Consider the following 14945-nt stretch of genomic DNA (forward strand, 5'->3'; position numbering starts at 1 on the left):
AGGTTGTTGAAAAATAATTTTTCCAAGTGAAAACATTCCTTTTTAGAATAATTGTTCATTAAACAAACTTTTATATTTCGTTTTCTCTTTTCCACTTCTATTTTCTTTTTCAATATATCTTTCTTTGTAAAAAAAAAAAAAATAAACTATTTTACTAATTTGAAAACTAGAATGTACCCATGTTAATGCACGAGATTGATTGTTATATATTGGGTGTATGATTGGGTGGTTACGTGAGAAGTTAGTAGGTTAGTTAGTTAGTTATTTTTAGGAATGTTTTATTTTGTTATTTTGAGAAGTTACTCCGTAGTAGGGTAAGTATTTCTTTTTTTTTTTTGAAGGAAAAATAAAAAATTATATGCAGATTAAAAGGGATTGCATGTAATTGTAAGGATGGAGTTTTGGAGGTTTGTGATTAAAAGTTGAGCAATTGACATTCTTATTTAATTCATAAACTTTTGTGTTGGACTGCCTAACGGTTATACCATTTTTTTGGTACTAACTAACCTAGTATAAAACATAACTAAAGTACTAAAATCATAATTAATTGAATAACAAAATAGTTAAGGTATAAAGACCCGTCAAAAATAAATAAATATATAAAGACAAATAGTTATTAATTTTGAACAAACTTATTATTAACTAAAACTCATAAAATTTTAACTAATTGATCTCATTGCTTGACTAATCAGTTTCATTGTTTAACTAATTGGTTCGGTTGCATAACTATTGGTTTCGTTACTTAACTAATTGAATTTCAGATTTAACTAATTGATTTCAATGATTAACTAATTAGTTAAAGTGCATAACTAATTAGTTAAAGTGCATAAAGTGATCTAACCGTTATGCTGTGTTTCCTAAAAGTTTATATACTACGTATTTAATTTTACTTTGAAAATTAATTTCCATGATAAATTATTTAACTTGTCCGTCAAAACAAATGGAGCATAGATTGGAATAAATGAACATTGCCAACTTCCACAAATAACTTAGCAAAAGGAAGATCTGGCGGGAAATATCGTAGCAGTCCCTAAAATCAATGAACTCGAATATAAAAGCCCAAAACCAAACCCCCCTTCTCACTCATTCCCTCTCTCTTACTAACTACTTCAGTGCCCCAAATATGCAATTTTCAGCGTTCTGCTAAAAGTTAGGGTTTAATCGCTAATTTATCTCATACAATTTTGCAGTTTTCCTTCTAAATTCTCACAAACAATGGATGATGTGTTTGAAGATGATAATGAAAAGGAGACCTGCACTCTCAATGAGTACCTGGATGACATCGAAGAACGCGAAATGGTATTTTTTTCGTCACTTACCTGATTTTAATTAGGGTTTTTGAGTTTTTCTTTAGTTTGATTTGTTATCGCTTGTTTTAATTTGGTTATTAATTTTGATTGCTGGAAGTGATAATTATGCCGAGCTGCTGATGCATGCTTCAATTTTTTTTTCACTTGTATGATTAATCGGTATGTAGAATTTGCGAATTATTCCGTATTTTCCCTCAATAACGTCTTGTTAGAATGAAAATTGTACTAGACTGTTTATGCTTTTACAATGTGCTACTACAGACTATAGCTAATTGGGCAGCCAAAATTGGTTGCTTAATGCTTTTGGCGAATTCCGTGCCAGTATTAACATCTGAAGTGGGTTAAGCTTTTTTTTTTTGATTTGTAATTGATTATAACTGTAAATCAAGCTTCTGGAGGGTTTTATTTGGGATGGAATATCTCAATGGATTGATTGTAAATTCTAAACAATAGAGAGGCAACATGGGGATAGGTACTTGACTATAGTCCGATTAACTCATTGCCGTGTATAATTTTGTTGGGTAGGACTTAATGAGTCTTTAACTCTTTTTGCTTTCAGGCCTTTAACATGAGAAAGGCTATGTACATTTGAACCCTCCTAAGCTGAAGGCTTGATATAGGCATTCGAGTAATGATATGATATTGTAACAATACATGGCTCCTCTGAGAAACTACAAGAATTGTTGCATAATCAGTAAACATTCTACTAGCCTTGTGCTTGTTAAGTGTAAATTTGAATGGTTGTTAGCATCTGATTCCTTCGGTTTTCCACCTCATTTACTCATTGTTGCCACTTTCTTCCCGCTTACTGCCGGCGATCTTCTGTATATGTATGCTGCAGGCTGCAGCTGAGCGAGTGAGCGGGATTCAATATCAATTCTAATGGTTGGGCTGTTAGGTTAAATGTTTAGCGTCTTTTTTAGGGTTCTATGAATTAATTAATGTTTAGCAACATCAACTTCAGTGGTTGTCACTTGTCAATACCCGTTTGTATGCATCTGTTAGTTGTCCTATGTAATTGTGCTAACTGGCTGTATAAGTTATTAGTTTACATCCACTGCTTCTTCTCATTAGACGTTCATGGCATGACAATGGTTGTCCGTATAGTACAAACTTAAAATTGTCTGCAAAGAGTAGTTGTATTTCCTTGATCCTATATAACAACATTGTTGTGTTACAGGAAGCTGAAATGGTCTTGGGTGGTGATGATGGAGATGAGTGTACATACTCGAAAGGTTATTTGAAAAGGCAAGCCATATTTTCATGTTTGACATGCACTCCTGAAGGAAATGCTGGATTTTGCACTGCATGTAGCCTTTCTTGCCATGAAGGACACGAGGTAACGTTTATTCTGCTTAGAACGATAGAGGAGGATCTTTCTCCCTGATTTTTGGTTGCCCTATCTGTCTCAAATTGGTGTGAAGAAAGTTAAAAGTCAATGCAAGGCTATATAAAAGGTAGTAGTATACTTGTATTTTATACGGCTCTTAAGTTTTCACATCCCAGAGACCCAAACTTTACAATTTGGCATACATTTATTTGCATTGCTAATTCACACTCGAAATCATGGGATTTCGTGAATGATTTTTTGTTTTTGGTAAGTAAGAGAAATTTTATTACTTGACCCAACTGAAAGTATACAAAAAAGGAAAGAAGTAGAGACAAGACTCTACCCAGCTTCCTAAAACAACAACTTAAACACAAGCACAAAAGCCAAACAACATGTAAGCACCAATTAGGCAATTACAGGGACTGCAACCAGTCCAAATCTGATCGAGTGACCTTCTTCTTCAGCAAATTCTTCACTCTTTCCTTCACGCAAAACTTGATCTCCTGCACTGTTTTATACACTCCTGTTATTTTGGAGTTCCAAAGAACATTATTCCTCTCCTTCCAGATCATGTAACCTGTAGCCACAACAGCAGAAACAATAATCTGCTGTCTAAATCGTGGGCCCTTATATAATTTCTGTTAGCCCAAGACAACAGTTTGGGGAACTCTGTGGTAAGTGCCCTTATACCAAGCCACTCTTTATTCAGCTCTATACACTGGAAACTGTAATGGCATTCAAAGAACAAGTGCTTGTGGGATTCAGAACTATGATCGCAAATAACACAACGATCACTCTGGTAGACTCCTATCTTGTGAAGTCTGCACCTAGTTTGCAGCCTCTCGTGCATTATCAGCCACGCCACAAATCTGTGTTTAGGATTATTATAATGATTCCGCACTAGCTTACACCAATGCAGATTCTGACTCAGCTCAACTAGTTTAGAGTATATTTGAGCAACTGCGAACTTACTTTGATTTAACCAAGCATTACCTAAGTGATGTGTCAGGTTGTCTCTAGCCTTGCACATGTGCTTAAGAGCCCAACTGGCATAAATGAAATATTTTTTAGTTATATTGAACAATTAAATTCAGAATTTCGGCTTGTCCTAACACGACGAGTCGCTGAAAAGTTCCCACCAAATATCTTCAGTTCTTCACTGGCTTGATTTCATTTTATTTATCAGTTATGGGCGAATGACGCAATAAATCAAATTTATAATGTCTACATTAGTTGGAGAATATCATGTAAACTAAAACTGCTTCTTAAGATGGTCATTTAATAGAAACAAAAGTGAATGCAGAATGGGGGTGGCTTGGTATGGAGTTCTTGCCTTTTGTGTTCTTCATGTTTATTTTTCAGTAAACGCTTGATACCATTTTTCTGACTATCCAATCTCACAATGCAACTGAATTTTGTTTGCATATGCATTCCTTGACTAATTATTCTCTATACTCCTGATTATTTGAGATGCCCTTCTCTGATATTTCATGCCTGTTCTAATGGCTGATGTTTAGTATTCTGCTTCTTGAAATTTTGATGTAAGCAAGAATTTTTCTTTTCCATTGGTGAATAGTTCTTTAACACTTCACTTGCATTTATGTTGCTCTATTAAGAGTTAGGCAATTTTTTTTAAGTCTAGTGGTAATATGAAGTGCCTTTGGAGCTGTTTCTCTAGACATTTCGAACTAGATATTTATCTTTATTTTTTATTGTTGTTTTTTGATGGACTTGATTGTTGTTTTTTGATGGACTTGATTGTTGATTTTTTCACCTTATGGTTCTGCAAGTTTCTGTTATTTTGTTATAATGGATGATGTAAAGTTGACTGGGTCAAGGGTGAATGGCTCATTTAGTCGACCTGGCTTATGCTGTATGGATCTTGACTTTTCTTTTGTCTTTTTCTTCCTGCTTTCATGAGCTTAGATTAGGAAGGAATTTGAAAGATAGATGATTTAAGGATGCTAAGTATCTAAGTTGATAATACTCCGTAGGATACTGTTTTTATCATGCGTTTGACTTGTTTATATTCTATTCATGAGATATTCCTTTCAAGACAGACAGCCACAAGAACCTTACAGGTTGTTGTTTTTGTAGATTGTGGAGCTATGGACCAAGAGAAACTTTAGGTGTGATTGTGGAAATTCTAAGTTTGGCTGCTTCATCTGTAAGCTTCAGCCAAGTAAGGACATAGAAAATGCGGAGAACTCTTATAACCATAACTTCAAAGGTACATACTGTACTTGTGATCGCCCTTATCCTGATCCTAGTGTTGAAGAGGAGGAAGAGATGATACAGTGTTGTGTATGCGAAGATTGGTATCACAGGGAGCATCTTGGTCTCGAGTCCTCTGAAAAGGTTGGCGTCTTTGCATTTGTCTTTTCATTTGTTACAGTGCTCCGTTCCAGGACTTGTTTAGTTCTTATTTTCACCACAGTGGTGCTTTGAAATTCTAAGGTCTAGCTGGACAAATAACTTTGTTGATTCTGTCCCTTCGACTTGGAGAGGGAGCTCACTAGTCACTACTGCAGATATACCTTCAAAAATTACATAGCTAAACAAATAGCAGTGTTTTCCAAATTTCAAATACCACTTTTCTTGAGTGTAGGAAAAAGAAATTCGTAATGCATATAAAAATCAATGATGAAAATGAGGCGCAATATGATATCCGTTTGATTTATCCGTAAAGGCACTGTTGATGCTCTGGTCAGTGAGTCAGTCTACGTTCAACAATGGAGCTGCGGCTCATCAAGGGTTGTGTTCTTGGCAGTGTAGCTTTGGCATTGGTTTCTTTTGTCTGTTTTGGTAATCCTATATGCTATTAAGTCCTAGCATTTCTTGCACGGATCCATGTAAATAAAGCAATATATCCTGCTCCCTTGGATGCTATTCTACTGGCTCTTTTCTTAGTCATCTTTGAATGATGTAATTGTGATTGTCCTAGAGAACTTTTTTCATTCATTTTCCAATTGGACAATTTCTAAGAGGACTCCTGCTCCCTGTATCATATTTTGTGCTTTTTCAAATTTTCACCATGTCTTGCAAACAATCATCTTTCTTTTCTTCTGTCCATTTCCCTTTTATCCAATTTTGACTTTGCGGAGTTATGCTTGTGTCTATATGCTATTTTGTTATGATTTAAGGCAACTCTATGTCTTTCAGATTCCCGTGAACGAGGAAGGGGAGGTTTTATACGAGGATCTTATTTGCCCAGGATGTTCAGCAGCTTGTTCTTTCTTAGCCTTTTATCCCCAGAACATCTTTGTTGCTCCTAGTAAGCATGAGGTGGTTGCAAATGATGAAAAAGGGAAAGGAATACTAGAAGAGACTTCATCTACCTGTGCCACCACTGTCAAAATAATGGATACTAGCTGTGACCACTTGAAACCATGTGATGGTGGTGATATTAAGCCTGGGAATATATCTAGTAGCGAGAAGTTGGTTTCAGCAGAAATGCCTGAGAAAGCGTTGAGCTTGAATAAATGCAGTCAAGATGGAAGCTCGGGTACTTCTTGTCAGCTTGGTTTTGATATTGGGGCTGCACCACCACCAGTGGAAAGGAAAAAGGGTATATTCCTTATAAAGAACTGGAGGGATACCCTCTGCCGATGTGAAAAATGTTCTAATTTCTACAAACAGAAGCGTGTCAGTTTTCTGATTGACAAGGATGATTCAATTGCGGAGTATGAGAAGAGGGCACAGCAGAGAAGGGAAGAAAGGCTGCAGAAACAGGAGGGTGCCTTCAATAACCTTGGTCATGTAGAAAAAGTGGAAATTATGAGTGGCATTGTGGAAATGAAAGATGAGATGGATGCTTTCTTTGTATGCCTATTTCCCTTCTACTGCTTTAATATCAGTTTGTTTCATAATGATTCTCATATTAGGGTTGATAATGAGTTTGTTTTTGCTTTATTTTGAAAACCCTTTTCAGGCAAATCGTGATGCATCACAGGCAGTTACGTCTGCTGATATTTATGAACTATTTGACAACCTCAAAAGGAAACGCCGCCGTGAAATGTAAGCAGTGTCGTAGATCCCTGTAAGTTGGATGTTAAGTTATGCTCTAGCTTGTTTTATATAGTTGTGTACTTGTGAGACCTCTGAACCTTTCTCGGTGTTTGGACAATGTTCGGATGCAGTTTGTGCTTACTTTGTTTCTCTGCACCTTGATTCATCGTCATTTATGTGTAATGGCATTTTTATGTATGGCATTTCTCATGAACTATTTAGGTTGTCATCAATTTTGTTGCGTACCCCTTCAAACCCCACCATATTATCTCTTCAACGTCTCTATGTTGTCATATCTGATTTCTTTTGTTTCAAACAAAGGTTTCCTGTACATTTAAGCAAGAAGTTAGGTGGAAATCGGTTTGCTCCTAAGTTCAGTTGTGGACCTAACTGATCAAGGGGGTTGTTGGGGTCAATTTTCAGTTAATCATTTATTGCTGGAGCGACGATACGACTTTTACACTTGAATAGTTGAATTACTTAAGGAAGACTGCTAAAAGATACCACCTTTCAAAAAATGAGTGTTCTTTTGAGTTCTTGATTTTGGCATTACTAGCAATTGTAGAGATCCATCTGTTGCCTCAATTAAACGTTCTTTGCTTACAGATAGTGATATGGTTTGTTTGGCTTTGTCTTCAATTGTTGTTGACTTTTAATTTGAGCTGCTGAATATGTCTGTTCTTCAATAGTGGTGCACAGCCTCTTCTACCTTGCCTCTGGATTTGATTGGGATTACTATTAATTTTTGGTGTAGATTTTTCTTAAGATGTGCAGTTTGTTTCCATGATTTGATGCTTAATTGTTAGTGTTCTTGTTAGCTTATAGTGTGTAATGTTTACCTGTCACTCTCTGTGTTAAATTGCGATCAGAAATATCTACAGGTGTTCCATTTTTTATCAAGTAAAAGTCGACCCAATAAAAATAAAACTCTCTAGGAAAAGGAACATGTTAGATAATTAACACTTGCCAAAAAGACAAATTCCCCTATAAAAATAGAGTTTAGATTAAAATAATAGGGTTGGAGGTTTTCGAGTAAACGTGCCTTTTGATTATTTTATTTAGTACTATATGGTTAGCATGTTACTATGTTAGTCATAACTAATTGAAAACGGATTGGACACTTAGTTGGTAGATTGGTCAGATTTTCATATCCTCCAGTTGCTCACCTGCATTTAAATGGAGTTAAATTTGTCCTAAAAAGTTCACCAAGATTACTTGGTGTTCATTAGAAAATATTTTGATATTTATTCATCCTATTCTTGGAAAATTTATATGTCCCATGTATGGTAGTATGACGAAATAAAACCATGTTGTGGTTGATGGCATGAAAAGTAACAAGTTGGGTTGTCAGTCTGTTACCAAGTTAGATGAGCATCATTGTCAATTAGATCCCCTATTAATGTTACACTGTCATTTTATTACTAGTTTGGAAGTTTTGCTAATTAGTAATTACTACGGGAGTACTAGCTAGTCAAGGGAGTTGGGCAAGGTAGCATCTTAGGTGCACGGGCATTGTTACCTGCCCATTCTTTAGCTAAGCAGCTTGTTTTTTTTTATTGAAAAAGGGAAGTGATTGGGTAAGGAGTAGCAATACTAGCATATGCTTCATTTTGGCGGCATGGGTTGCTATTAGTGATTTAGTGTGATATGTTCATTGGTTTGGAGCCATTGCTAGGCTGTCTAGGAATTAGGAGTACGAATTACAGTAACTTCTTTTTCTTAGGGTGATTTTTTTGAGACTGCCTCACTACGCAAGACTTTCTCATAGATAAATACCATTTTGGAGTTGTAAATGTGTGGAGAATGCATCCTTTGAAGTTCCACTTATTGGAGTATTATTAGTCCAACTTAGTTACTAGTTAGTTTATGAATTATGAGATGTAAAAGTCTCATTATCGTCGTACAATTTTTAAGATTTTGAGTTGTGAAAGGATATCTGGATAAGAGTAAAATCATGTTTCAGATTGGACAAAAAGACGGGAACTTCAATTATCTTACTATTTGATTATTCAAGCTATGGTGTTTGCATACTCTGGAGTCTGGAATGCAATGTTAGAGCCCGAGGATAATATGAGTACTTAACTACGGAATACTTATATGAGGAGTTTCTCCTATTCATTTTTCTCCAGAACTACCTTCAGATTTAAACACCTAAGTCAGTGACAAATTGAACCCCTTAAACCCCTCCTTATTTCCGCCTATTATCTATACCTAACCATTGTACTAAGAATTGAGTCTTCCAGATTGTTCATGGAACTAGAGCGAACCCAGATCCCTTATTTGAGCCTAATCTGAAGTCGTCTTCTAATTTTTTGTTAATTATTGACAATGAGTAAAAATATGAAAATAAGTAGTTCAAGGTAGAAAATTTCCTATGTTGGTGCCCACTACCATGTGATTACTAGTGTGGAGGTTGTACTAGGAAGCCGTGGGACATTCCAAGTCTTAATATGCTTGACAACTATTCTTGCCAGATTTCTTCAACTTTTGTTACAAAATCTTGTGACGAAAAAAGGCCATGGAAGAAGGTTGAAGATTAGTTTCAAAGTTGATGGTAAAAGCCGACAAAATCAAGATCTTAGGGCCTGATTTGCTAAATCTCTGGGCTAATAAATAATTAATCATCTACCATCACAGTTACCTAGCAAATCTATGGAAGTTGTTAACAGGTGATGTTGTGAATCTTGATTTGTTAACACTTTTCCTCTTGAAAGGAAAGTTTTTTGTGGATGATATGTTTTTCCACAACGGTCAAAAAGGAGATTGAGTTATTCAATAATAATGTTGAAAACTTGGTCATTTCTTTCTACCTAAACAAAGAGTCACTTGTGTCGTAAAATTATTAATTGGGTTTTCCACCGATTTGTGAAAGTGATGTCTTTTGTCACCAGATTTATTACTACAGTTGAGAAGTTGTCTCTTCTCAATAGTTCTCTAGGTGGGTGGGGGATTGAGGGATGAATGTTATATAGGGTCGGATGATTTTCTATACAACGGTTGCATCACGTAGACAGACCTTTTGACAATCTGGTAATTGGGTTTATTTTACTCCGTACAAACTTTTCATAGGTCAGTAATTGGTCTACACTATACTCTGTATGTAAGATATACACCACCTGTATTGTATTGTAATGAGTACATTGTACTTCTTCCGTTCATATATACTCGCAACGTTTGGTTTTTTTTTACACTATTCACATATTCCACTTTGACTATTATTGGTGATTATATGTCAGATCAAACATAGTCATGTGAAATCTTGTTAGATTCGTCTCAGTACGTATTTTCAAAATATCAACTTTTTATAACTTTTACTTGTATTGAATTTAAGATGTTAACGAACATAGTTGTGCATTGACATGCGTGAAAGTGACCAACGTTGCAAGTATTTCCAAACGGAGGAAGTATTATTTTGGACTCGTAGATAGGATTCGAACTGATTTTTTTGCGCAAACTGAATGGTGTATGCCATTGGAAATAGGGGTATGTATGATACTCTCTCCGTATTTATTTAAGAGATACACTTGGCCGAGCACGAGTATTAAGAAGAAAAATTGAATGAAATAAAATAATAAAGCAAGTGGGGTTGGGTAGAAATTTTAATAAGTAAATAAGTGGGGACTATGTTATTTTGGGGGGGTGGGAGGTGGGAGGTGGGGTGGGTTTCAAAAATTATTTGTTTAATAGGATGGTGGGTCATAGGGTAAATTAGATGTATTATTTAATTAGAAGGTGGGGTTGATAAGTTACTAAATATGGCAAGTGTATCTCTTAAATAAATACGGTCGGAAAAGGCAAGTATATCTCTTAAATAAATACAGAGGGAGTACGGAGTATCGAATTATGAAGGATTTACTATTGTGCAGGGTATAAGATGTTTAGGTTGAGTTCTACTTGACTTTATCTGAACTTAATTGAACTTATATTGTTTGAAATAAACTTATTTGTGTGAAATTGTTAGTAGAAAATTTATTGTGTTCAATAAAAACTTAATTTGGCAGAACTAGCTGAACTATTACGTATATGTTTACTGAACTTATCCAAAATGTTGTTTTATTGAACTAGTCTTAACTTATAAGTGAAGTGGAATAACCCTAGCATAGTAGCATGCTTGGCTTGTGAAGGATTTTGAGGGTTGAACGTCATGCATGGGTCATGATCACGTCGAATATAGGGATAAGTTCGTTAAATCAATAATTGCATAAATAGGACATATAAATAAAAATCAATAATTCATCATTAAATTATTGTCGGTGCATGTTCTTGATTGTCATTACTCGTAATTAATTATACTAATGCAATAGTATGACAACGTATTACAATTTGTATGGAGCGTTGAAACCCTTGATGCGAGCTACGTACGTGACTCGTAATGATAAATTATGTGACATGATCAGACAATTTAATACTGGTATTAGTTATTTTAGTTGTATTTTAAATCTACAGAAAATGAAGCTGAAATTTCTGGATCCTAATCTCACGCTTGAGCAGCTGATTTCTTCAATTATTTTAGGGTTTAAATATTCTATTTTTAGTCATCTTATGCTTAACTTATTTAGAGGTTAGGTGTATATCGTTTGGATAGTAGTACGCCCGTGATTATTTTCGTACAAAGAAACAAATTTGTACATGAGTAGCTTAAATCTATACACGACGCGTGTAAAATAAGCGAAATTTATAGTTTTTAATATTCATTTGGGTTTTAAAAATATGGTACTTTTAATTTTATTTTCTTAAAGGCTTTCTACTTTATTTTTCAGTAAGAGTATAATTTCCTACAAAAGTTCTTGTACGCATCGGTTGTATAATAAATTTATTGTACATCGCGTTAACTTTTAACATGTTTTGATTAACTTTTACGGATATGTTTAATTATTAATGATTTTGAAGGGATGATTTCTTAAAGATCACTAAAAATATATTTCCTCCGTTCATAAATACTCGCAATGTTTGTCAATTTCACGCATGTCAATGCACAATTTAGATAGCCAATATCTTAAATTCTCTTCAAGCAAAAATTATAAAAAATTGATATTTTGAAAATATGTATTGAGACGAATTTAACAAGATCTCACATGAGTATATTTTATTTGACATGTAAATTACTAACAATAGTCAAAGTGGAATATGTGAATAGTGTAAATATACCTAAAGTTGCGAGTATTTATGAACAGAGGAAGTATAACTTATACTTCGTATATCATATTGAAATAACTTTTGAACATTTTTATTTTTACTTTAATGTACAATATTTATTTATACACCACCTTTAAATAAGAATTTGTGAATTTTCCAAATAATTGAAGATTTTTGAAATAAGTTATCTTGTTTTGCTCATTTAGGAGTAGAGTTGTCGGTAAACCCGTGTGGCCGTGTTAGTTAGTTAAAGGCAAACTCTTTTAGATGGTGTACTTCGAGTGTTCTAAAGAAGGATAGATGATATTCCTGGAGTGTGAAATTGTAGCAAATGACAAAACACAAAACAACAGTTAAAAGAATGTGATTTCTTTTGCTTTTTAACTTGAAATGACAAGAATGTTGGCTGTTTTTAACCTAACTAAAATCAATTCACACTGTTAAATTAGATGTGATGTTTATATGATTGTTTTTTTGTTACAAATTGCATGATTGATAGATTTTTTCAACTTGTTTTGTTGTAGAAACTCTATTTGTCGACGTTGTAAGATGTTAATCCGTTGGTTAATTAAGTGTTCTGTTTAGTTTGGTATCTTGTAAATTACGCGTACTTGTATGAAATTGTTCATTTTAAGAAAGCCATAAATGTCTAATTATAGTACGGAGTACATGGATATGTATTTTAACTTTTAATTTTTTTTATAAATATTAATAACGAGAAAATGTTTCCAATTTTTGCTTACCCTAGAAATTAAAAGGCTAATAAGTACTCCAATAACATAGATGCGAGTTGAGCTTGACTTGAACTCGAAACTAAGCTCAACTTGCGAGCTTGAAAATTTTGAAGCTTGACTCGAAATTAAAAACTCGAGCTCGAATTAGGCTTGAGCTCAACTCGAGATGAGTTAGATAATGAACGTATATTGTTTTTTTAATTATTAAAAATTCATTTTATGTTATAAAACATGTAATCTAAAATAAAGTTTAGAATAAAAACCAATTTTCTTAAAAAGATACAAAACGTTATACTCGGTACAAAAAAGAATTTATGACCACACTCGAGCTGAGTCTTGGCTGAGTTTTAACTCGACTCGTAGGTTATTGGTTGTATTGTCCGATAAGCATCCTTAACAATGGGAAAAAGCTTGACTGAGTTTTAACTCGACTCGTAGGTTATTGGTTGTGTTGTCTGATAAGCATCCTTAACAATGGGAAAAAGCTACATGACACCTAATGTACAAGAGAACACCATTAATTTGTTGACACATCATCAAACCCACTAAAAATGGGAATGAAAGACAATAAATATGTCATTTCAACCAATAGAAAAAACATGGTGTATAAGATAAAGGGCGTACATGTAGTAGGATCCTTAACAATGCGGTCAATGACATGGGAAGTAACTAATTAACCATATTCCTTACCTCAAACACATTGAAATTGTAAAATTTTCCTATTATATTTTTCCTGAAAAAATGGCATGTAGTTATTTTAATGCAATCAAGGCAAGCTATTTAATTTTGCATCCAACAAACAGTCCCGTAAAACCAGAGTGTTGTCTACTATAGCTCATAATTAAAAAATTATTAATTAAAAAATATTTAAAAATTAGAATTTAAAAATGGAAGTTGATAAAATATTTAAAGTAGGGCCAATAACAATGTGGGGGTTAGACATAGTCAGTTGTCATTAGTGCAAAAGGACAATCATCTCACATGTAAATTAGCCCCATTTTTCTACGTACATTAATCAACTCTCTTTGTCTCTCAAGTACTATTAACATGTACAATCACTCTCAACCCCTTTATATATATAACCCTCATTTCATGCATTACTTTACTACTACTTTTACCTCAAAATTATTAAGCGATTTTTTTGGTGAGCGGAAAAAGAAACACCAAACAATTTTTTATAAAAAATGGGAAATTGTATGGAAACTTGCAAGGTTAATAGATTCAAAGGAGGGGGAGGAGAAGAGAGCGGGAAATCGAAAGAAGAAAACGGGGGAATTGAAATGATTTGTAAAGAAGGAGACTTTGTGAAGAACGTTGCGAGTAATAAAAATGGTTTAAGAGTAAAAATGGTTTTGACTAAAGAAGAGTTACAATGGTTGATGATGCAGTTGAGTAACAGAGATGGCAATGGAGGAAAGAGGATTGAAGATGTTTTAGGGGAGCTTGAGAAGGGAAGAAAGAAAGTTTCAGGTCATTCTTGGAAACCTTCTCTTGATAGTATAACTGAAATCCCTGAAGTTGTTGAGATGAATAGATGATGGTTTTTGTTTTGGGTGAGTAGAGAGAGTTGTAAAGGGTAAACTGGATTCGATCTCAGGTTTTAGGTGTTGTTTGTCGATCTCTCAATACTTTACAGGTTAAGCTAGTTGTCATCCACGTACGTAGTAGCATAGGTGATAGATTTTTCATTTGAGTTTTGCTCTTGTTTTACCTTTTTCGGGTGTGTTGTAGAGAGTTGTAAAGGGTAAACGAGATTCGATATCAGGTGTGGAATATTGTTTCTCTCCCAACACTTTACCGGTTAAGTTAGTTGTCATCCACGTACGTAGTAACGTAGATGATAGATTTGTCATTTGAGGTTTGCTCTTGATTTACTCTTTTTGGGTGGGTTGGAGCAAGGTAATTGGAAATTTTTAGGTCTTTTTGCCTTACATGGGTTACTTTAAAGGTTTGGTGTTGAACATCCACATGTGTAAATATTTTTTGAGATAGATTGAAATGCTTGTATGAAGATCTTATGATATCAATTTGCCATCTATTATACTTTACTTCCATCCTTGTTTTCTTCATTCTATTTTATTTTTGTTTCTAATGAGCCACAACACAAGATATTACTGATTATAAAGGGTCGTACAAGGAGATTCGAACATGTGACTTATAATCGTACACATGTTCCTAGTCTCTTTGGTTGTTTTCAGCTAGAACATTTTACACTTCCTTAACCGTTAGAGGATGACTGATACTATAGTATGACAAATGTGTAAGAGATTGTGACATGATATGTGGTCTAATGATTAGTAAGCTGTCAAATAGTCTTTTACAAGAACGTCAAACTTACATTATGCAGAATCCTAAGATAATTTATCATTCTTTTTGTAGACATATTAAATTTAATTTGTATAGAGAGAGAGAGGGGAAGCATAATGT

The 14945-nt window shown here is 34.2% G+C and overlaps 2 protein-coding genes across 2 annotated transcripts; both read left to right on the plus strand.

The window, feature by feature from the left end:
• Nucleotides 1-1010: 1010 nt before the first annotated feature.
• Nucleotides 1011-6881, plus strand: LOC110786410 (uncharacterized). Its single transcript, XM_021990961.2, has 5 exons — nt 1011-1299; nt 2491-2649; nt 4738-4998; nt 5803-6462; nt 6572-6881. The coding sequence occupies exons 1-5, from the start codon at nt 1216-1218 to the stop codon at nt 6659-6661; spliced, it is 1254 nt and encodes a 417-aa protein (XP_021846653.2). The 5' UTR covers nt 1011-1215; the 3' UTR covers nt 6662-6881.
• Nucleotides 6882-13617: 6736 nt separating this feature from the next.
• Nucleotides 13618-14566, plus strand: LOC110786358 (uncharacterized). The gene has a single exon (XM_021990903.2). It carries the CDS (start codon nt 13703-13705, stop codon nt 14054-14056), a length of 354 nt encoding a protein of 117 aa, XP_021846595.1. The 5' UTR covers nt 13618-13702; the 3' UTR covers nt 14057-14566.
• Nucleotides 14567-14945: the final 379 nt, after the last annotated feature.

The sequence above is a fragment of the Spinacia oleracea genome, chromosome 6 (assembly GCF_020520425.1).
Source record: "Spinacia oleracea cultivar Varoflay chromosome 6, BTI_SOV_V1, whole genome shotgun sequence".
In the NCBI taxonomy this organism is placed as follows: Eukaryota; Viridiplantae; Streptophyta; class Magnoliopsida; order Caryophyllales; family Amaranthaceae; genus Spinacia; species Spinacia oleracea.